The sequence below is a fragment of the Peromyscus californicus genome, unplaced genomic scaffold (genome assembly GCF_007827085.1).
Source record: "Peromyscus californicus insignis strain IS unplaced genomic scaffold, ASM782708v3 Scaffold_13__1_contigs__length_99412109, whole genome shotgun sequence".
NCBI lineage: Eukaryota > Metazoa > Chordata > Mammalia > Rodentia > Cricetidae > Peromyscus > Peromyscus californicus.
In genome coordinates this window covers 17,489,258-17,513,753 of record NW_026294424.1, presented here as the reverse complement: position 1 = coordinate 17,513,753, position 24,496 = coordinate 17,489,258, and the positions used below count along the sequence as shown (strand labels likewise).

The 24,496-nt window shown below is 40.0% G+C and overlaps 1 protein-coding gene across 7 annotated transcripts in view; it reads left to right on the top strand.

The window, feature by feature from the left end:
• Ccdc88a (coiled-coil domain containing 88A) overlaps nucleotides 1–24,496 on the top strand; it is a 166,424-nt gene that overhangs the window by 32,943 nt on the left and 108,985 nt on the right. For all 7 annotated transcript variants that reach the window (XR_008217402.1, XM_052734606.1, XM_052734605.1 and 4 more), the window contains exon 3: nucleotides 11,914–12,022. Coding sequence is in view for 6 of the 7 variants with exons in the window: in XM_052734606.1 (XP_052590566.1) it covers nucleotides 11,914–12,022 (109 nt within the window). In the remaining variant the exon portion in view is untranslated. The remainder of the gene's footprint in view (nucleotides 1–11,913; nucleotides 12,023–24,496) is intronic.

The window sequence follows — 24,496 nt, the reverse complement described above, 5'->3', positions numbered from 1 at the left end:
CTTCCTGATCCTAGCCATCTAGGTTGTGTCCGCATGGGCTCCCTCTCATGGCTTCAGCCTCAAGTAGTACCAGTCATTAGTTGGCCACTCCCACAAGTTCTCAGCGCATCTTTGCCACCTGGAAAGGTTATGAGTCATAAGTTTTGTGGCTGGGTTGGTGTCCCAGTCCCACCGCTGGGAACCTTCCCTGGTTACAGATAGCTGGTTCAGGTTCCATATCCTCCATCATTAGGAGTCCTCACTACAGTCACCCTCATAGGTTCCAGGAAGTTTCCACTGTACTAGGTTTCCGCATTGTCCCCAAATGCCAGTCATCTCCCCATACTGTTCCTCTGTCCCTCCCTCCCCAACCTGATCCCTCCTGTTCTCATCCCCGCATGCCCCCAGTTCACTCACAAAATCTATTCTATTCCTCCTTCCTAGAGAGAACCCTGGTCTCCTTAGACTTCTCCTCTTTATCTGACTTCTCTGGGTCTGTGGATTGTAGTGGATTATCTTTTAATAACAGCTAATGTCCACTTAGAACTGATTTCATATCATGTTTTCTTTCTGGGTCTGGGTTGCCTTGCTCAGGATGATTTTTTTTCTAGTTCCATCCATTTGCCTGCACATTTCATGATGTCATTTTTTTTCTACAGCTAAGCAGTACTCCATTGTATAAATATACCACATTTACTTTATTCATTCTTCAGTTGAGGAACATCTTGGTTGTTTCTAGTTTCTGGCTATTATGAATAAAGCCACTGTGCACATAGTTGAGCAAGTGTCCTGGTGGTAGCGTCTTTTGAGTATATGCCCAGGAGTAGTGTAGCTGGGTCTTGAGGTATATTGATTCCAAGTTTTCAGACAGACCGCCATATTGATTTCCATAGTGGCTGTACAAGTCTGCACGTCCACCAGCAATAAAGGAGTGTTCCCCTTCCTCCACAACCTTGCCAGCATGCGCTGTCCCTTGTGTTATTGATCTTGGCCATTCTGACAGGTGTAAGATGGAGTATCAAAGTAGTTTTGGTTTGCATTTCCCTGATGGCTAAGGATGCTGAACATTCTTTAAGTGTTTCACAGTCATTTGAGATTCCTCTAGTAAAAATTCTCTGTTTAGCTCTGTACCCCATTTTTTTTTTTTGTTGTTGTTTTTGTTTTTGTTTTTCGAGACAGGGTTTCTCTGTGTAGCTTTGCGCCTTTCCTGGAACTCGCTTTGGAGACCAGGCTGGCCTCGAACTCACAGAGATCCGCCTGGCTCTGCCTCCCGAGTGCTGGGATTAAAGGCGTGCGCCACCACCGCCCGGCAGTACCCCATTTTTTAAACTGAGTTGTTTGTTTTGTTGGTATCTAGTTTCTTGAGTTCTTTATATATTTTGGAGATCAGCCCTCTGTCAGATGTGGAGTTGGTGAAGATCTTTTCCCATTCTGTCGGCTGCCATTTTGTCTTATTGAAGGTGTCCTTTGCCTTTACAGAAGCTTTTTAGTTTCATGGGTTGCCATTAATTAGTTGTTGATCTTAGTACCTGCACTATTAGTGTTCTGTTTAGGAAGTTGTCTCCTGGGCTGATGCCTTCCAGACTATTCCCTACTTTTTCTTCTGTCAGGTTCAGTGTGTCTCGTTTAATATTGAGATCCTTGATCCACTTGGACTTCAGGTTTTTTGAAGGGTAATAAATATAGATCTATTCGAATTCTTCTACATGCAGATGTCCAGTTAGACCAGCACCATTTGTTGAGCATGCTTTCCTTTTTTCCCTGTGTATTTCTGGCTTATTTATCAGAAATCTGGTGTCCATAGATGTGTGGATTTATGTCTGGGTCATTGATCAACATTTCTGTTTTTTTATGCCAATACCCCATGGTTTTTATTATTATAGCTCCGTAGAACAGCTTGAAATCAGGCATGGTTATACCCCTGGGGTTTCTTTTATTGTTCAGGATTATTTTAGCTATCCTGGGATTTGTGTTTTTCCATATAAAGTTGAGTGTTGTCCTTTCAAGGTCTGTAAAGAATAGTGTTGGAATTTTGATGGTGATTGCATTGAATCTGTAGATTGCTTTTCCAAGATGGCCATTTTTACTATATTGATTCTATCAATCCATGAGCATGGTAGATCTTTCCATCTCCTGATATGTTCTTCAAATTTCTTTCTTCATATCCTTGAAGTTCTTGTCATAAAGGTCTTTCACTTGCTTAGTTAGAGTTACACCAAGATATTTTATGTTGTTTGTAGCTATTGTGAAGGGTGTTGTTTCCCTGATTTCTTTCTCAGTCTGTTTGTCATTTGTATATAGGAGGGCTACTAATGTTTTTGAGTTAATCTTGTATCCAGTCACATCACTGAAGGTGTTTATCAGCTGTAGCCCTGGTAGAATTTTTGGGGTTGATTATTTATACTATCATGTCATCTACACATAATGATACTTTGACTTCTTCCTTTCCAATTTGTATCCCCTTGATCTCCTTCAACTGTCATATTGCTCTAGATAAAACTTCAAGTACTATATTGAATAGATAAGAAGAGAGTAGACATTCTTGTCTTTTTCCTGATTTTAGTGGAATTGCTTTGAGTTTTTCTCCATTTGATTTAATGTTGGCTATCGGCTTGCCATAAGTTGCCTTTATTATGTTGAGATTTGTCCCTTGTATCCCTACTCTCTCCAAGACTTTTATCATGAATGGGTGTTGGATTTTGTCAAAGGCTTTTTTGGCACCTAGTGAGATGATCATGTGATTTTTTTTCTTTCAGTTTGTTTATATGGTGGATTACATTGACAGATTTTCATTTACTAAACCATCCCTGCATCATGGGATGAAGCCTACTTGATCATGGTGGATACTCTTTTTGATATATTCTTGGATACGGTTTGCAAGTATTTTGTTGAGTATTTTTGCATCTATGTTCATGAGGGAAATTGGTCTATAATTCTGTTTCTTTTTTGAATCTTTGTGTGGTTTGGGTATGGGGTGACTGTGACCTCATAAAATAAAATTGGCAGTGTTCTTTCTGTTTCTGTTTTGTGGGATTATTTAAAGAGTATTGGCGTTAACTCTTCCTTGTACACTAAAACTATCTGGCCTTGGGCTTTCTGGTTGGGAGACTTTTCATGACTGCTTCTATTTCCTTAGGGGTTATAGATCTGTTTAAGTTGTTTATCTGATCTTGATTTAACTTTGGTATTGAGAAAATTGTCCATTTCTTTTAGATTTTCTAATTTTGTAGAGTACAGGTTTTTGAAGTATGATCTGATGACTCCTTGGATTTCCTCGGTGTCTGTTGTCATGTCCCTCTTTTCATTTCTGATTTTGTTAATTTGGATATTCTCTCTCTATCTTTAGTTAGTTTGGATAAGGGTTTGTCTATCTTGATGATTTTTTTCAAAGAACTCTTTGTTTCACTGATTCTTTGTATTGTTCTCTTTGTTTCTATTTTATTGATTTCAGCCCTCAGTTTGATTATTTCCTGCTGTCTACTATTCCTGCATGTGCTTGCTTTCAGGTGTGCTGTTAAGTTGCTAGTATGAGATCCCTACAATTTTTTTTATATAGACAGTGTTGTGAACTTTTCTCTTAGCACCGCTTTCATTGTGTCCCATAAGTTTGGGTATATTATGCATTCATTTTCATTGATTTCTAAGAAACCTTTAATTTCTTTCTTTATTTCTGTCTTGACCCAGTAGTCATTCAGAGCTGTTCACTTTCCATGAGTTTGTAGGCTTTCTGTTATTTCTGTTGTCGAAGTCTAGTTTTCATCCATGCTGATAGGATTCAGGTGGTTATTTCAGTTTTCTTTTATCTGTTAAAACTTGCTTTGTGTCTGAATATGTGGTGAGTTTTGGAGAAAGTTCTGTGAGGTGCTGAGAAGAAAATACATTTTATGTTTGGATGAAATGTTCTCCGGTATTTCTATGTTTAGTTTTTTGTCTGGATAACCTGTCTGTTGGTGAAAGTGAGATATTGAAGACTTATACTATCAATGTGTGAGGGCTGATGTTTGATTTAATTTTTAGTAAACTTTCTTTTACAATGTGGGTGCCCTTGAATTTGGGGCATAGATGTTACAAATTGAAATGTCATCTTGGTGGATTTTTCGTTTGATGGTGTCCTTCCCTGTCTCTTTTGACTGATTGTGGTTTGAAGTCTATTTTGTTAGACATTAGAATGGCTACATCAGCTGCTTCGTATGTCTATTTGCTTGGAAAATCTTTTTCCATCCTTTTACTCTAAGGTAATGTCTATCTTTTGATGCTGAGGTGTGTTTCTTGCTTGCAGCAAAAGGTTGAGTCCTGTTTTGGCATCCATTCTGTCAGTTTGTGTCATTATTGGGGAATTGAGTCCATTGATATTGAGAGTTATCTATAACCAATGATTGTTAATTCCTGTTATTTTGTTGTTGTTGTTGTTGTTGTTGTTGTTGTTGGTGGTGGTGGTGGTGGTGGTGGTGGTGGTGTGTATGTATTTACTTCCCTTCTATTGGTTTTGCTGGAGTGAGATTATTTATTTCCTGTGTTTTCATGGGTGTAGTTAACCTCCTTGGGTTGGAGCTTTCCTTCTAGTACCTTTTCTAGGACTGAAGTTATGGATAGATACTGTTTAAATTTGACTTTATCATGGAATATCTTGTTTTCTCCATCTATGGTGATTGAAAGTTTTACTGGGTATAGTAATCTGGGTTGGCAACTGTGGTCCCTTAGAACCTGCAGGGTATCTGTCCAGGCCATTCTGGCTTTTAGAATCTCCATTGAGAAGCTGGGTGTAATTCTAATAGGTCTGTCTTTATATGTTACTTGTCCTTTTTTCCTTTCAACTGTTAATATTCTCTCTATTCTGTATGTTTATTGTTTTGATTATTATGTGACAAGGGATCTTTCTTTTCTGGTTCAATCTCTTTGGTGTTCTTGTTCTTTTATAGGCATGTCCTTCCTTAAGATAGGGAAATTTTCTTTTATGATTTTTGTTGAAAATATTTTCTGGGCCTTTGAGCTGGCATTCTTCTTCTGTTCCTATTACTCTTATGTTTGGTCTTTTCATAGTATCCCAGATTTCTTGAGTGTTTTGTGTCAGGAGTTTTTTGTTTTGTTTTGTTTTAATTTAACAATTTCTTTAACTGATGTATATATTTCTTCTATCTTTAATGCCTGAGATTCTCTCTTCTATCTGTAACTCCTGTTGGTTTACCTAGGTTTTCCATCTCCAGGATTCCCTTAGTTTGTGTTTTCTTTATTGTTTCTATTTCCATTTTCAGATCTTGAACATTCATGTACTTCAGCTATTTATTTGGATTTCTTTAAGGGTTTTTTTTTTTTTTCATTTCCTCTGAAGGAGCTCTATCATCTTCATAAAATTGATTTTAAGGTCGTTTTCTTGTGCTTTACCTCTGTTGGACTATTCAGTGCTTGCTGGTCTCTGGTGGTGACCTATTGCTTTGGCTATTGTTGCTTATGTTCTTACAATGGTATCTAGGCATCTAGGTTTGGGATGATTATAGGTCTAGGTGCTGATTTCTGAGTTTATCTCTGCTGGATGGGTGATTTGTTCCTTGGCTTCTGTTTCCTCTCTAGTCTACTGACTGGAGTGGCCTATGGTTGAGGGTCTCCACCCATGTTGGGGACTGGACTTCTGATACTTGGAGTTTTGGGCCAGGATATGGTTACAAGGAGGGGAGTGATTGTTGAAGGTAGACTGGGTGGGCACTTAGAGAGTAGGGGCAGTCTGCCAGTGGGTGGTCTATTTCGAGTTCTGGTACCTGGCATGGCATCTGGTGGATCAGGGGGCTTTCACTGGAGTTGGGGCTGGGGTATGTAGGGTTGTTGATTTTTGAAGAAACATTTTTGTAGTGGCTTTTCATGTTACTAGTGTTTTGTACGTTGCCTATGTGAAGTTAGTTTGTTGGTTGATAGTTTCTAGCACAACCGAGTGGAATAAGCATTTTTCTGTGCCTTTGCTTTATGAGTCCTGACTGTGTTCAGTTGTAGCCTTCATGAAGGTTTCTCTGGTCCTGCTCAGCCCTGCAGTTGGGACTAATCTCTCCCTCCCGCATCCTGCAGCTGCTTGATCACAAGTAAACACACAGAGGCTTATTTTAATTATTACTGCTTGGCCATTAGGTCAGGCTTATTACTGACTAGCGCTTACACTTAAATTAACCCCTAATTCATACCTGTGTTTAGCCATGTATTCCGTGGCTTACCAGTCTGCTGGCATGCTGCTCCTTGGGTGGCAGGCTGGCTTCTCTTCTGCCTCTGCCTTTCTTCTCCCTGTCTCTCTCTTGGATTTCCTGCCTGGATATAACCTGATTTGCCATAGGCCAGAGCAGCTTCTTTATTAACCAATCATAGCAACATATATTCACAGCATACAGAAAGGCATCCCACAGTACTTCCCCTTTTCTGTCTAATCAAAAAGGACGGTTTTAACTTTAGCATAGTAAAATTAACATATAATAGAACAGTTATCAAGCAAGAATTGTATTTACAATATCTAGTCTTTTTGTATTTGGCGAAATTAAAAGAAAATCTTCTATCTATCCTATATTTGTGAATCTAAGGTTTCATATCTAATTTATCTTACCATAACCAAGGAAAATTATAATTATAACTATGTAGTCTTCAACTGCATCAAAGATTTCAGAAGGATATAATATTACCTAAGTAAACAGGAAGTGCATTGTAAGCGACTTCCAAAAATCTAGAATGACAGAGACAGCTGGCTGCCTGGACAGTCACCCAAAGTTCCTCTGCAATGTTGGGGCATCCATCTTCAACCTAAAGGCCTATAGTTTTTTAGTCACCTTTTTCTATGTCCTGTAGAATGTCTGGCAGTTTCTTTTGTAAAGCAGGAACCTGAATGACCATCTTGCCTTGCAACAGTCAGTGGTCACTTTTCCATGGGTCCTGCATGTGCAATTGATACAACATTTTCTCAATCAGTCCAGGCAAAAACAGTTTCTTGCCCAAATGGCTAACTTTGGACATAAGGAAAGCATACTCCATATGGAGTTTCTTCAGTGCCCATTATTGGTCCTGCCTGGAACAGACATGTCTCACTGTCCAGAAAGTCTAAGTTTTTAAAACATTTTAAATGCCATTTTCTTTAGGTCTTTGAAATGTTTGGAGATTACCTACCTAATTGAAATATATCTATGTATACCTGAAAAATAACTAATATGTTTGATTATCATAGATGATTAACTATTAATCTGTATTTCTTAATTATATATTACAATTTCAAATGAGCTGCACAAACATACCTTAAACAAGAGTAGAAATATACACACAGTATAACAAAATCAACTTTAAATTTGTGTCAATAAACCAAAATCCATAGCAGTGTAAAACATTTTAAGCGCCAGGTGGTGGTGGCACATGCCTTTAATCCCAGAACTTGGGAGGCAGAGCCAGGTGGATCTTTGTGAGTTCAAGGCCAGCCTGGTCTATAGAGCGAGATCCAGGACAGGCATCAAAACTACACAGAGAAACCTTGTCTCAAAAAAAGAAAGGGCAAAAAAAATTTTAAGCAAGTTGTTGCTCTTTGAAAGTAGATTCAATAATACACCCTTTCATCCTATCATATCTCCCTTTTTTGTTTTAGAAAGAGATTGCATTTATAATCAACCTGCTTTAAATAAAAATGAACATTTATAAACAGTATTTTGGGAATTTGGGCATAGCTTTTCATACTACTTCCTGCTGGTTGAGGGCACTGGCAATCTTATGGGGATCCTGAGAAAATTAAGAATTATGGTCAAGTCCTGACTGGAGTAGTTTGTGAGGGTACATTGTCTGAGCCTTGGAGCTGTTTTTGGATGTTTGATCATCTGGGCCACGGTGTCATCTTATACCTTTCAGGGGGTCTTCGCTGATCAAACCATATTAGCTTGGAAGAAATCCATAGCTTCTCATCGTCTGTGGAATTAAAAGCAGAACCTCTTTTCCAAAGCAACATATCCTTTTGTTGCTAATGTTTTCCTGCCTAGCCCACAGTCAGGACGAAACTCTCTCACCCGCCAGTCCCACAGCTGCTCAAACCCGACCAAGTAAACACAGAGACTTATATTGGTTACAAACTGTATGGCCGTGGCAGGCTTCTTGCTAACTGTTCTTACAGCTTAAATTAATCCATTTCCATTAATCTATACCTTGCCACATGGCTCATGGCTTACCGGCATCTTCACATGCTGTTTGTCATCGTGGCAGCTGGCAGTGTCTCTCTCCCCCAGCTTCCTGTTCTCTCAATTCTCCTCTCTGTTAGTCCCGCCTATACTTCCTGCCTGGCCACTGACCAATCAGTGATTTATTCATTGACCAATCAGCAACACATTTGACATACAGACCATCCCACAGCATCCTTAGACATAAATTTTGAATTCAGGGTACCTTTAAAAATATATTTATTGGTTAACTCAGCAGCCTTTACAATCAAATGTCTTTCTGTAGTTAACAATCCCAAAGAGAATATAATCCAGACTCTGTGTGATTTCCATTTTTATGGGGTTTATTTTTTATATTACTTTTACTGTTTTATTAAAGACTTTATTTTTTAAAACTATCTGTTTCTTTATATAACTGTCTATCCTCCTTTTCCTCTCTCTTCCAAGCCTACATACATTTTTACACACACTGTAAACTGTTTAGAGGTTTTCTCCATCTGAATCTGTCTTATTGTGAATCCACTGCTTTACACTGCAGCATGGCTAGTACTGAAGTGGCAGCTTTGGCTGCTGACTCCACCCACCTCAGCTTCCCAACATGGCGGAGGTAAGTCACAGTCAGCCTTGGGAGCCATACTCTCCGCACACTCTGGGAGGCAGTGGGTCTATGCCTCTATTAAGGAGTGTGTAACCCAGAAACCTTTTTTTTTTTTTTTTTTTTTTTTTTTTTGTCTGTACTAGCTAAAGCTAAATCCACCATGCAGTGTGCTGCATGGCTTGAAGACAAATCTGTACTGCAGTGGGAATCTGCCATGCTATACTCATGCATGCTGTGGCGTCTCTGTACCTTGGCATCTCTCTATCTCGGCCCTCATGAAGCTGGTTTTGGCTCCATTATTGTGTGTTCAGAATCTTTAAGCTTTCTTAGGTCTATATGGATCAATGCCCAACGGATGAGAGGCCGGGGAGACTCTATGATCCGCCACCAGGGGAAGCAAGATGTGAAAGTACCCGTAAGCCACGAAGCCTCGTGGCAGCTTATAGATAAATAGAAATGGGTTAAGTTATAAGAGCTAGCTAGCAAGAAGCTTGAGCCATAGACCATGCAATTGGTAATTAATATAAGCCTCTGAGTGATTGTTGTTGTTGTTGTTGTTATTATTATTATTATTATTATTATTATTATTATTATTATTTTGGTTTTTCAAGACAGGGTTTCTCTGTGTAGTTTTGGTGCCTGTCCTGGATCTCGCTCTGTAGACCAGGCTGGCCTTGAACTCACAGAGATCCGCCTGCCTCTGCCTCCCGAGTGCTGGGATTAAAGGCATGTGCCACCACCGCCCGGCCTGAGTGATTATTTTATAAGTGGCTGCAGGACCACAGGGGCTGGGCAGGACCAGACAAACCTTCTGACTACATTCAATGTTGCTTAAAGCTTAGCTGTGGAATTAGTGTTGATTCATGGATGAGGTAGTTGAAGGTGATGTCAGTTTGGAAGAGGCAGGAGCACAGCTTCTTACCTTATAAGGCAGAGGCAGTGGGCCGTGGTAGTGAGGAATTTACACTGGGGGCAGTGTTTTGTGTGTTTTTTGATTTCAGAGCCTATGGTTGCTAAGGTTTGTGGGAGTCTGCATTGAGGCAGAGGATCCCATGAACTCTTCGTGTCACAAGCCAGGGTGTGTATGGAGTGTTGTGTGTGTGTGTGTCAGTTAAGTAGAGTGGATCATGTCTGTCACCTCCCATTCGGGGAGTATGTTCAGTGGCAGATGTGGGAACTGGAGGTGGATGAGGTGGTGTGCCTTTTTCACCACCCAGGCTACTTTGGGAGGAGACGGGAGTGAATGTGATACAGAGGAAATTGGAGTCCCTTTTGTGGTAATTAGTCTTACTAATGAAAAAAGTTAAGAGTGTATTCAAATGGAAGCTCAAGAAAAAATTGTATTAGTTTAACCCCCCCAACCCCAGCAGACAAGGGTAAAACCTAATAGATGAGAGAATAAGGCTGTGTCAATTCAAGTGGGTATGGAGGGTCACAGGGCAGACTTCCAAGAAAGACTAAGGAAGCCCAAAATGTTGGGAGGAAGGCCCAAATTCTTAAGGAAAGCATGCTTGGAGAAGAAATAGAAGAAAAGAAATGAAATGAATGTTTTTCTAAATAATTTGGAAAAAACCTTACAGAGCTGTTGTCCATAAGTAATTACACTTGGTGGGGATTCTGGGAAGGAAAAGTATAGTATCTCATGAAAAGACTAAATTATTCTACTTATTTCTTTAGCCTGCCTTCCCAAAGATGATGAATAACCAGGTTCAGACAGACTGATAGGTCTCTACCTAGGCCAGAGATTCCAGTTTCTTGACTGGAGTTTTTCCTATTCTGATATCCTGTTAGTCTAGCACTGTCTCACCTTCCCAGCTGGAATGAGTGGCACTGAGTGGTGAAGCTGGTGCCTGGAAGCAGGAAGCTGTGCATCTCCTATTTCTCTGGGGTAGATCTAGTGGGCAGTTGAGGTTTGTACCAGAAAGAAGGGTCTGACCTTACCTTTACATGACTGGGTCTGTGCTGGCTGGGATGGGAAGTGTGTGCCCATGTTTATGATTTTTGAAATGATAGTTATATTTATTTATGTCCTGCCCCCTCCACCTATGGTATTGGGGATTGACTGTCAGACCTCAGCATTGTACTCTACAATTCTGCCACACTCCAAGGCTTATAGTGGCTGTTTAAAATCCCTGTCTGATATTTCTCTTTTTCTCACTCATTTCTAAGAGTGTTTTCATTGATGGTTTCTGTTTTCTTTCCAGGTCATAGATCGCTTTTCATTTGTTATATTTAGTAATTTTTTAATGTGTGCTGGATATTAGGACCATTATATTTTGTTCCAGCAATTGTTCAGCAAGCTACTTTATATTTTAGAGTCAACCCTTCAATGGGTGATCACTGTCTTTCTCCAGGTTGTCTTGCTTGCCATTAACAAACTAGCTTACAGCTTGTGTTCTGGCCATAACCTGCTCTTACATTACTCACCCCCCTTTTTATTGTGCGTGGGTGTTTTTCCTACATGTATGTTTGTGTACCATGTGTGTGCCTAGTACTCAAAGAGGCTGGAAAACGGCATTGAATCCTCCGTGTCTGGAATTACTAAGAGTTGTGAGCTACCAGGGTGGTGAGAATCAAACCCTGGTTCTCTGGAAGAGCAGCCAGTGCTTCTAACTACTGAGCCATCTCTCCAGCCCCAGTACCACTTTTCAATTTCTCATTCTTAACCATATCATAACTTTTCTACTGTAATTTTTTCTTCTTTAAAATATGTATCCCTTTGTTTTTATTCAATTCACAAAATTTATACAAGGTTAAATACCAACTTCTGTCATCTACTTCATTTTTAAATTTTTTCTGGGATCTTTCCTCATGAAATATAATCCACATTACTGTGTGAGGATAAATAACCGCTCAGGTTAATAGCCCATATTTTGAATTCTTGGTGTAAGTGGATTTATTTTGAGAGGATGGAATTAGGCTTTTTCTTCCAAGAATAAAAAGTGACATAATGACAATTAAGGACATCTGATTTTGGTTTCAGATATATTTTGCCACCAATTAAGGAATATTAAGGATGTATTGATATTAGTTAGAAGCACAGAATGTATAAGAAAGCAGTAATTTGTTTCATCACCTATTAGCACAAGTGAATGCATAATTTTGAAAAGAAACTATTGTATTTATCTTACATCTTGTTTCAGTATAATAAAAGGTTTTTTGTCTCCAAATTTCTTTCAGTAATCCTAAATCGGAGAGTCAGAGAGTAAATAAAAAAGTCAATAATGATGCTTCACTTAGAATTCATAATCTATCCATTTTGGTGAAACAGATAAAGTTTTATTATCAGGTAAGTGGCCTTTTTCTTTTAAACTAATATTTTAATAACAATGCATATATTTATATTTTTAATTCTTTGTTAAGAACTTTCAGAAATTTAATAATTTGGTAGCCTACTTGAATTATATTTTTGACGTATGCTTTTTTTTTTACACTAAGTTGAATACATATTTCAATTGTTAATTCTGAGCATTATTTTTTTTTAATATCTGGATATTTTGCCTGCATGTATGCCTGTGTACCATGTACCTAGTGACTGTGAAGGCCAGAAGGAGACAGATTCCCTGAAACCACCATGTGAGTGCTGGGAAATGAGCCAGAGCACTCTAGAAGAGCAACCAGTGCTCTTAACCTCTGAGCCATTTCTCCAGCCCCAAACCTTAATTCTTAATGCTATTAATATATCTCTTAAAATTGATGTAGTTGCTTTACACAGATTTTTGTTTCATAACCAATTTTAAATGTTTATTTCATTTAAATAAATGTTTTGTAATTTATGCTTTCTTCTATTTCATTTATGAGTTATGGAGAAGTGTACTTTTAAATTAAACATACAAAGCTTTTTAAGTAGTTAAATTTTTTGTTGTTCAGAAAATTTAGTTTGTATGTTTCAGATTTTTTGACATTTATTTTGGGGGGGGGTTGACTTTTTTTTGGTTTTTCGAGACAGGGTTTCTTTGTGTAGCTTTGGAGCCTGTCCTGGCACTCACTCTATAGCCCAGGCTGGCCTTGAACTCACAGAGGTCCCCCTGCCTCTGCCTCGTGAGTGCAGGGACTAAAGGTGTGGCCATCATGCCTGGCTCTAAATTTGAGTTAAATATATAAACTCGCGTAGACAAAAACAAACACCACTCCACATGGGGCTTAAATTTACAACCCTGGGATTAAGAGTCCCATGCTCTGGGTGGGAGAGAGATTGTCCCCTCATCAATGCCTGAGGCAGGTGGAAGAGCTGGCTCTGCACAATAGAGCCAACCCCATTGGCAGAGGTTTGGGTGAGCCAGCCCTGAAGTTGTAAGCATGGGAGAGCTGTGGCCATTACTTACCTGTCATGTGGCAGCATGGCTGGGGGAAAGATGCCCCTCCCTGTAAGTGACTGTTACAGCTCTGGAGGGAAAGATATCCTGACTGTTCGGGAAGCCAGGCTGTACCTGGAGCTGCAGTAGGACAGCTCAGCTCTGGATGGAAAGGTATCCTGACTTTTCAGGAAGCCAAACAATACCTAAACCTGGGGTGGGGTGGAAGATGGTCTCCTGGCAGGATATGCAGTCCTGCTCCTCTCCTAGGAGATAGCCAGTACAACTGAGCTTTCCTCCACCCCCACCCTCCTTAGGGGAGCTTCCCAGCAGAGCTCTGCTTCTTCTCTCCAGCACAAAATGTTGCTTCTTCTGCTTCACTCTGCTAAAGAGGAAACCCCTGCAGAAATGTAGTATTCTCTTCCGGCTCAGTGTTGTTGCTTTTTTCTACTCCGCCTTGCTCAGTCCCCTAAGGGAATGTCTCAGCGAGGTTCTTCTGTTCTGCTCCCATGAATGAAGATCTTCACCCAAGACTTTTGGGAAACAGATTTATTTGGGAAGGAGGAGTCCAGGAGAGGGGCTGCCTCTACCAGGGTGGGAAAGCACAACCAACAATTGAACAGGCAGGGTGGTTTATATAGGATTTCCTAGGGGTGGGGTTTCTCCAGGGAGAAGATTTTATGTTCAGGGATTGGTTAGTTTTCCTGCTCAGGGATTGGTTAGTTTCATTGGTCAAGGGTAGAGATGGCCCTGATTTCAGAGCCAAGCTGTGTTTCTTTCAACTAGCCCTTTTCAGCTTTTTGGCTCTAATTCTAAGGCCAGGGCATATTTCTTTCACTGATTCTGATTCTAGGGACAAAGTGTGTTTCTTTGGCACTGGTTTCAGAGTCAAGGAATGTTTCTTAGGTTCTGGGTTTAGGGATAAAGTGTTTCTTTCTCTGGGTTAGGTCTTAGATCCAGGGTGTGTTTCTTTCTAGCTCAGGTTTCAGGGCCAGGGTGGGTTTCTTTGGCTGGCCCCTTTTCCCTATACTTCCTGCCCATCAATACCTGAGGCAGGAGGGAGAGCTGATCCTGAGGTCATAGGAGTGGGAAAGGTGGCCCTGCCCCTCATCAGCTGCAGCACTTAGGAGAGTGGCCCCTGTGCCACAACTGGGCAACCCAGTAGAGCAGGCCCTGAAGGTGTAGGTATGGGAGAACTGACCCTGAGGACATGAAAGCAGGAGAACTGGCCCCGCCCCTTGCTCATTACTGCAAGGGGTGAGCTAGCCAGGGCAATGCAGGAGAGGTTACCCAGGTGGTGAGGGCAAGGGAGAGCTAGCAGGCTGACCAACCCTGCAACTACCGAGGCCCAGAACCCGGGTTATGGTTGGCCCACCTCAACATCTACCCCGTCTGTGATCTGCTGGAGCACATGAAGGGACTGATCTAAAAGCTGAAGAATCTCCACAAGACAGGATAACTAAGAGGAGTCCCAGTGAGGGCCTAGTGTTGGTAGTGTAGCAGAAACTAGAGAGGCTTCAAACCAGATCAATGACTCTTTGCAATAAACACTTGCAAGTAAAGACATATGGATAAAAAGGCTTACTGTGTGACTCGCTGTCACATTACAGCTTCTGTGATGAGATTTACCCCCTTTTTTCTCATAAATTTTATTTCATTTTATTTTGCGGGGGAGGTTACAAGGGCAGAGGGCGGGTACAAAGGGATGGGGAAATAAATGGGATGGAGATGCATGATGTGAAAGACAAAGAATAAATAAAAAGAAAATTTTTAAAAAAAGTCCCATGCTATACCAACTGAGCTAGTTAGGAAGCTGACTAATACAGCTTTATTGATTTGTCTTTTTGAGCTCTTGACTATTGTGAAAGAAGAGTTAAAGTGCTGTTTTAAGCTGAAGGATTTATCAAGTTTTTCTGTATATACTTTGAAGCATTATTAGTAGGTACAGATGAACATAAAATTGTTTCAGAGAACTGAATCATTGTTCTACAATTCCCCCTAATTATTGGTTTAAATATTCTGAGGTAACTCTTTTATTTCTTGTTTTATGATTTCATGCATGCATATACAGTGTACGTTAATTATATCCACCCACCCTCACCTGCTCCGCCCTCCCACTTCTCCTGGAAGCCCCTCCCACCAAGTCCTGTTAGTGCTGCCTGCTGGCCTGTTGACTGCTGTTGGCAGTGCGTCCATGAGTGCAGCAGTCATGTCATGACCAGAAGACAGTGTTGGAAACCCTCTGTCTCGTAGATTCTTTCTGCCTCTTTTTTCTCAGTGTTCCCCAAATTAAATATTTTTATATGAAATTTGCTTCCCCCCTACTCTGAAAATACTTTAATGTTCATTATACTTAGCAAAGGCCATAGTTAGCCTGTATCTTTATGCTTTTGTAGAATAGTGCTATAACCTCAGAATAGAAAAATTCTAAATAATCCTTATGACTTTTAAACTCTTCATGATTTGTATTTTTGCTCTAAAGATTTATTTAGTATATGCATGTGAATGTCTGAATATGTATGTGCACCGTGTGTGTGTGTGTGTGTGTGTGTGTGTGTGTGTGTGTGTGCGCGCGCGCGCTCACAGGAGCTTATGGAGGCCAGAAGAGAGTACCTTATCCTCTGGAACTGGAGTTACAGGTAGTTGTGAGCTGCCATGTGGGGGCTGGAAATCAAATCTCTGCAAAAACAGCAAGTGGTCTTAACCACTGAACCATCTCTCCAGCTTCTCTATTTTTTTTTCCAACTTTACAAAGTATTTGTCAAATCAAACTAGTGTTTCTTTAGACCGAGCTACAGGTTTCTTTTCTCCCATGTGCATGCTTAATGTGCAAGGTGGTCAGAAGAGAGTGTCAGATCCCTTGGAACTGGTGGTACTGATGGTTGTGAGATACCATGTGGGTAATGGGAATCAAATGTAGGCCTCTGCAAGAGCAACAAGCACTTTTAACCACTGAGGCATATCTTCAGTCCTTCTTGATTTTAAGACTTTAGCTTATGCATATGCAGGTTTTGACTATGTATCACATGTGTGCAGTGCCCATGGGTGCTAGAAAAGGGCATCAGATCCCTTGGAACTAGAGTTACAGAAGGTTGTTAACTGCCATGTGGGTCCTCTGCAAGAGCAGCAAGCACTCCTAACCACTGAGCAGTCTGTTTCTTTAGCCTCTACAGTTGTATATTCTTGACTAATTGTCCCTTTGTTGATAGTGATGATCGTTATCTCTTTTGATTGTTTTTGACTTCATATCAGCTCTTTTCAGAATTACATATTGCTATTCTTAATTGTCTCAGCTTCCACTTAATTCCATCTTTTCATTTTCAGTCTTTTTTGTAGATAGAGAACTATGGGCTTTTTCTTAATCCAGTAAACTACTTTTGTGTTTATTTGCTTGTATTGTGTATTGAACCCAGGACCAAGTGCTGTATCACTGTATTGTGATCTCAGCCCTGGAATTTTAATGTATTTAAGACTGTGTACATTTAGTTGTATTGCTGACTGATTTGCTGACTTCTGCAAACTTGTTTTCCTCTTTGGAGAACAAAGAAAAGACATCGTTATTTCTCTCTTGTTTACCTTGGAGGTTTGGTGTTTTACTGAGCTGAACATATTTTATTTTTTCCCTTTTGTCATTTGTTTATCTATTCTTCTAAGTTTTATATTCTTTCCTAAAATCTAAAATTGTGACTTCTTTTTTTAAACTACTTTAAGTATCTTCTGCAATGCTGGTTTAGTAGCTGTGAATTACTTTAGTCTGTGCTGTACTTGAATGTTTTTATTCTCTGTTCATTTTAAAAGAGAAGTCTGCTAGTTAGCTAGTTATAGTTGGTTGGCTGTTCTTTACTCTCAAATTTTGGAATGTGTTGTATACTTTGCTGGCGAGGGTTTTCCACTGAGAGGCCTAGTGCTTTCCTGTTGAGTTTTTCTATGTAAGTAAATTGGCATTTTCTCTTGCAACTTTTAAAATTGTCTCATTTTGTGGTTTTAGCATTTTAACATCATGGAGAATTTCTTTTGTGGTTTGTCTGTTGAGGGTTCTTAATGGGTCCTGTACTTGGATAGTCATATTTTTTCCCTGGATTTGGGGAATTTTCTAGAATTAATTTATTTAAATTGTTTCATATGCTTTAAGTTTATGTCTTGACGTCTTCTTGTGTATTCAGTGGGTCCTCAGGTTGAATTTCTTGGTTGTGGCCTAGATGTCTTGATAGTTTTGGTTATGCATCTTTTTTTGGATGGGTGTGTGGATATAATATTAAAAATAAGATAATAAATGGTTTAAAAATAATATAAGAAGTAAAAATAATTCTGAGAATGATAAACACATGTTGAAAAACAGACCAAAGAGTTAAAAGAAATGACCAAGAATTGAGGCGCTTTGTACTGAATCCTTTAAAGGAATCTGCTAGGTGTGTGAGTGGTGGGTTAGAGTTGGTGTTGCTTGTCATTCCTGCAGTTGTACTATGGTTGCGTTTCTGCACGCTTGGGCTTAGCACGGTAGGAGTTCAGTTGTCCTTTCTGAATGGGTGTTTATTGCTGCTCTAATGGAAGCATTTCCTCCTTTTCTATTTTATGAAATAATTTGTTCTTTAAAGGTCTGGTAACATTCAACAGTGACCATGTGTAGTACCAGGCTTAAAAAAAACATGAGGGGGCTAGAGATAGAGAGATGGCTCTGCAGTTAAGAGCACCACTAACTGCTCTTCTGGAGGACCCAGGTTCAATTCCCAGCACCCACATGGCAGCTCACAACTGTCTATAACTCCAGTTCCAGGGGATCTGGCACCCTCACACAGGTATACATGCAGGCATAACACCAATGCATATAAAATAAAATAAAAAATAAAAAAAGTGAAAACAACTATTACTTTTTCAGTATCAATTCTTGGTATAGGTCTACTTATGTTGTTTATATCTCCTGTTGGTTTAATTTTAGTAGCTCATCAGTGTCAAGAAATGTATCCTTTTTCCCCTAGATTTTGTAATTTGTTAGAATATAAATTTTCAAAATCTTATCTAATAATCTTTATTTTATTTGTCTCTCTTATAATGTCCCCCTTTTCATCTCTCAATTTACTTATTTGGTTGTCTCTCTCTTTTGAAATTTTATTTTAAGATTAGCTTATTAAGTAGTAGATTTTTTTACTACTTTTTCATAGTTTTGGTTGACCGTCTTCTTCATCTCCAGGCCTTAATCCCAGCTTAAACCTTTCCAGCCCAGGTTTTCCCTTTCACTTTTATATCATAAGTGTTCTACTTACCAGCTAACCCCATCCAAAGCTTTTCCCTCTCATGTACTTCTTTTTATTTCCCAGGCCTCTATTGGCACTTATTCCCACATAAATACACATATATAGTAATTAGAAGCTAGGATCCACATATGAGAGAGGACATGTAGTATTTGTCTTCCTGAGCCTAGGTTATATCCTTTCAATATAACCTTTTCCTGTTTCATCATTTTTCTTTGGATTCCTTAATTTTATTTTTTTCTTTATGAGTAAATAAAATTCCTTGTGTATATGTACCATGTTTTTATTATCTATTCATCAGTTGATAGAAATCTAGATAACATTTCTGGCTGTTGTGAATAGTGTAGCAGTAAACATGGATGTACAAGTATATATGTTAGGATGTAGAATCTTTTGGGTATATGCCCCAGTGTCACCTAGTTGAATCATGTGGTAGTTCTGTTTTTAGTTTTCTCGGTACCCTATAATATCTGTATCAGTCCCATAAACAGTGAATGAGGATTCCCTTGTCAGCACATCCTCTCCAGCACTTGTCATTCGGGTTTCTGATGACAGCCCTTTTGACTGGAGTAAGGTGGTGTATCAGTTACTTTTCTGAACTGTACTGGCTAGTTTTATGTCAGTTTGACACAAGTTATAGTCATCTGAAAGAAAACACTCAGTTGAGAAAAATGCCTCCATAAGATAGGGCTGCAGGCAAGCCTTTAGGACAGTGGTTCTCAGCCTGTGGGTGATATCCTGCATATCAGATATTTACATTACAATTCATAACAGTAGCAAAATTACAGTTAGGAAGTAGTAACAAATAATTTTATGGTTGAGGGTCACCACAACATGAGGAACTGTATGTAATTAGTGTGGAGGGGGAGGTCCATTGTGGGTAGGGACACCCTTAGACTGGTGAACCTGGGTTCTTAAGAAAGTAGGCTGAGTAAGCTATGAGGAGTAGGCCAATGGGCACCATTTTTCCATGACCTCTGCTTCAGCTCCTGCCTCTAGGACCCTGTCCTGTTTGAGTTCTTCCCCCAACTTCTTCACACATTATACGTGCAGGCTTTGATGTGAAGTGTAAGCCAAATGGGATAGTTGTGAAAAAAGTATATCATGACCAAGACAAGTTAAGGAAGGACTTTATTTTGGCTTATGCTTCCAGAAGGGTAAGAGTCCATCATGGCTGGGAAGCATGGTAGTAAGCCAAAGGGATGGCAACAGTGCAGAAAGCTGAGAGATCATATCTTTTACTGCAAGCACAAAACAGAGCCAACTGGAAGTAGGGTGAGGCTATATACTTTTAAAACCTACCCCGAGAAATAGAAGAGATCTCCTGGGTAAACTGGGGGCAGAGGTGGGGGAAGGGGAGGGAGAATGGAAACTTGAAGGAGCTGATTGGGCGGGCTGGGTGTGGGAGTGGGTTGGAGGTGGGACAGAGAGGGAAAATAACGAAAGAGAGTAACGTGTTGGGGGGCAGCATTTTGGGGTTAGGGAGAAACCTGGCCAGGGAAACCCTCAGGAATCCACAAGGATAACCCCAGCTAAGACTCCTAGTAATAGTGGAAAGGGTGCTTGAACTGGCCATCTACTGTAATCAGATTGATGACTACCCTAATTGTCATCAGAGATACTCTATCCAGTAACTGATGGAAACAGATGGAGAGATCCACAGCCAAGCACTGGACGGAGCTCTGAGAGTCCAGTTGAAGAGAGGGAGGAGGGATTGTACATGCCAGGGGGGGTCATGACGGGGAACCCATGGGGGCGGCTAACCTGGGCTCTGGACCAACTGTTAGGGAGCTTCTGTGAGACTGACCTAGGCCTTCTGCATGTGTGTGACACTTGTGTAGCTTGGTCTCTTTGTAAAGCTCCTAGCAGTGAGATCAGGACCTGTCCCTGGTGCTTATCTGTTTTTTGGGAACCTGTTCCCTATGCTGGATTGATCCTGCCTCAACTTGATGTGCCATGCTTTGTTTAAGCCCATCAGAGACCTGCCCCTTTCTGAATGGAGATGGAGGAGGAGTGGAAGGGGAGGGTGGTAGATGGGAAGCAGGATTAGGGGGAGAGGAGGGAGGGGAAACTGTGGTCGGTATGTAAAGTAAATGAAAAAAAAATGTTATTTAAATAAAATTTAAAAAGCCTACCCCCAAATGACATACTTTCTCCAGCAAGGCTGCACCTCCTAAACCTTCCCCTACAGCACCAAATGCCTGAGTATTATCAGGACATTTCTCCTCTGGAGCATGGATTATGTCACTTAACATACTTTTCCATCTGTCTTACTTGGAAATGTAAATTTTCTTACCTATGGCTGATTTAAACTCTATGAGTACATGCATGACATCTGTTGATGTATGTATGTATGGCTCCTTTACTGGTTATCTGGAATAGAGCAGCAGTGAACATGGATAGTAAGATATAGAATCCTTTGGGTATGTGCCCAGGAATGCTGTAGCTGGATTATAGGATAGTTCTGTTTAGCCTTTTTAAGAAACCTCCATGCTGGGTGGTGGTGGCACATGTCTTTAAATCCCAGCACTTGGGAGACAAGTGGATCTCTGAGCTCGAGGCCAGCCTGGTCTTCTATATAGTGAGTTCCAGGCCAGCCAAAACTACACAAAGAAACCCTGTCTAAAACAAAACCCTCCACAGTGATTTCCATAATAGTGCACTAGTTGACACTCTAATTGTGAGTAAGGTTTTTTCTGTCTCCACATTCCTGCCACTATGTGTTGCCATTTGTTTTCTTGATGGTAACCTATCTGACAGTAGTGAGATAGAGTCTCAAGCAGTTTTGGTTTGTACTTCCTAGAAAGCTAAGGATGGTAGACATTTTTTAAAATCTCTCTTGGCCATTTGTATTTCTTTTGAGAATTCTCTGTTCAGCTTCTTAAACCATTTTTAAAATTGGGTTATTTGTTCCTTGTTTAGTTTTTTAAGTTTCTTGTATAGACTAGATATGAATCCCATCAGATGTATAACTAGTAAAGATTTTCCTCCCATTCTGTACCTTATCTCTTCACTCTGCTTCCTCTCCTGTTGAGAAGCTTACTCCATGAGACTCCATTCGCCATCTAACCTGAGTAATTCCAGCTGTGCTCAGAAAGGCCCCACCTATGCCGTCTCGCATATAGTGAGTGCTTCCTACTACTTTCCTCGGCAGGTTCTCTGTTTACGGCTTTGTTTCATTTGAAGTAGACTTTTGTGTAGGGCAAGAGATAAAGACCCAGTTTCATTCTACCTTTGGATTTCTAGTTGTTGGTTTTTGTTTTTGTTTTTTTTCCCCAGCAACATTTGTTGGAAAAATACGGGCTGTCTTTTCTCCAGTGAGTTCTTGGCATCTTTGGGGGGGGAGGGGGATAACAAAATATCTGTGTGGGTTTATGTTTGTCTTTTATCCTGTTTAGTGACCTGTATGTCTGTTTCTGTGCCAATGCCATGCTGCCTTTTACTCCTGTGCTTCTGTAGTAAACTTGAAATCAAGTATGTTGGTTCATTGGGTTTTTTCATAGAGTTTCTTTGCTTCCAAATTAATTTTAATATTTTTTCTATTTCTACAAGAATGGCATGGGTATTTTGATGGTGATTGTATTAAGTCTGTATAATACTTCTGGAAATATAGCCATTTCATAGTATTGATTCTTCTAACCAGTGAGCATTGAGGGGTTTTTCATCTTTCTAGTGTCTTCAATTCCTCTCTTTAAGTATTTCAAAGTTTTCATTGTAGAGGCACTTTACCACTTGATTACATTTATTCTAAGGTATTTTATTTGTTTGCTCCGTTTGTTTTCCAGGTAGTTTTGAATGGGATTGTTTCTCTGATTTCTTCCTCGTCTTGCTTACTATTGGTATACAAGAAGGCTTCATGTTCTGTATGTTTATTTTGTTTTTGTTTTTGAATGAGCACAAATGCAGTGATGATTTTTAAAATTACATTTATCTTATGTGTGGGTGTTGTGCCTGCATGTATGTCTCTGCACTTTGTGCTTGCCTGATGATCTATGGTAGTCATAAGAGAGCAGTGCATCCTCTGAAACTGAAGTTACAGATGGTTGTGAGTACCATGTGGGAGCTAGGAATTGAACCCAGGTCCAGTTCTTTTAACCACCAAACCATCTCTCAAACCCTATATGTATATTTTGTATCTTGCTACTTTGCTGAAAGTTTTATTGCTGTTGTTTAAATATCAGATTAGTTTATTTTTTTTAAGGTTTATTTTTTTGTTTGTGTATGTATGTGTGTGTGTGTGATGTGTGTGTGGTGTGTGTGTGTTGTGGGGGGGTGGGGGTGGGTGTGTTGTGGGGGGGGTGGGGGGGTGAGGGTGGGAAGGTGGGGTGGCTAGGTGTGGTATGGGTGCCCACAGAGGACAGAAGTGGATGTCAGATTTTCTGGAGCTGGAATCGCAGACAGTTGTAAACTTCCATTTGGGTGGTGGGAACCAAACTTGGGTCCTCTGCAAAAGCAGCAAGAGCTCCTAACTTATGAGCCATCTTTCTGATCTTTGCTGAATTTACAAATTCTGAAGATTTTTCTTTATAGTATATTATTTATACAGTTATGTCGTCTTCAAATAAAAATACTTTATTACCCTTCCTATTTGTGTTCCTTTTATATGTATGCTTCTCATGTCTTGTTGCTATATATAAAATTTCCTGCACTCTATCGAGTAAGAGTGAAGCAAGTGGACACTTTCTTTTTCCTGATTTTGGTAGCAGTACCTTGATTTTTTTTTCCCCTCCATTTAATATGATATCTATGTTTGTCATATATAGACTTTATTATCTTGAGATTTATCTTCTATTCTTAGATTCTTCAGGCTTGCATGTTTGTTTGTTTTCAAAAGCCGTCTATCAAGATGACCCGCTGGGCTCTAAGATGGCTCAATAGTTGAGAGCACTGGCTGCTCCTGCAGGGCACCTGGGTTCAGTTCCCAGCACCCACATAGTACATAGTCTGTAACTCCAGCTCCAAGAGATCTGATGCCCTGGGCTGGCCTCCTCAGGCACCAGGCACCCACTTGGTGCATATACACACATGCAGGCAAACACTTACATGACTTACATGTGTGAAATAAAATTAAAATAAAGAAATCTTTTTAAAAATGATTTAAAGTGATTTCTGTCCTTGAGTCTATGTGATATATTACATTTAGTTGTTTGAGTTTGTTTAACCATCCCTGTATCCCTTGAATTAAGATCATAATGAATGATGTTTTCTAAAAGTTAGTTTGCAAATATTTTGTTGAGAGTTTTTGCAATTTTGTTCACTAGGGATGTTGTCCTAGTTTGTTTTCTGCTATATGATAAAACTCATGACCAAAAACAACTTGTGGAATACAGGGTTTGTTTCGCTTACACTTCCACATTACAGTCCATCGTTGAGGGAAGTTGGGGCAGGAACTCAAGGAAAGCTCACGAAGGAATTCTGTTTACTGGCTTGTTCTTTATTCAACCCAAGACTGCTTGCCCAAAGATGGCATTTCTACAGTGGCCTAGGTCCTCTCACATCCATCATTAATAATAATTTTAAAGAAATGCCACACACTGGCCTATAGGCATTGGATCTTCTGGAGCTTTGGGTGGTGGGAACCAAACTCGGGTCCTCTGTAAGAGCTAACCACATCTGCCTCAGGGCTACTTCTGTTATATCTTATGGGCTAGGCATGTTATGTTTCATTTTCATTCATTTTTTCTTGATTTCCTTTTTTATTCTTTTAGGCCAGTCTGATATATGCATTTCCTCAACTGAGGTTCCTGCTTCCCCAGGATAGCATTTTCTTACTAGATCACTTTTCAAGGGAGTTTGAGAGTGAAGCAATGGATTCCTTGTTCAGTCCTGGCCTGCTGTCTTACCCTCAAACTCTAGTGCTTCACATTATTTTCCAGTAATAACTGCTATTTATACCTGGTATAGAGTTAAGACATCTTTCTTACAGTCTTTTTTTTAAGAAATTTTTTTCATTCATTTTACACACCAATCAATGTGTGTAAATACCTCCTCCCACCACCCGACCTCTCCCCCCAACTCACACCCACTCTCCCCCACAAGAAGGCAAGGCCTCCCATGATGAGGCACATCCAATAGAGGCAAGTCCAAGCCCTTCCCCCTGCCTCAAGGCTGCAGGAAGCATCCCATCATAGATAGTGGGTTCCAAAAAGCCCCCTCATGTACCAGGGATGAATTCTGATTTGCTGGGGCCCCCCAAGCAGATCAAGCTACATAATTGTC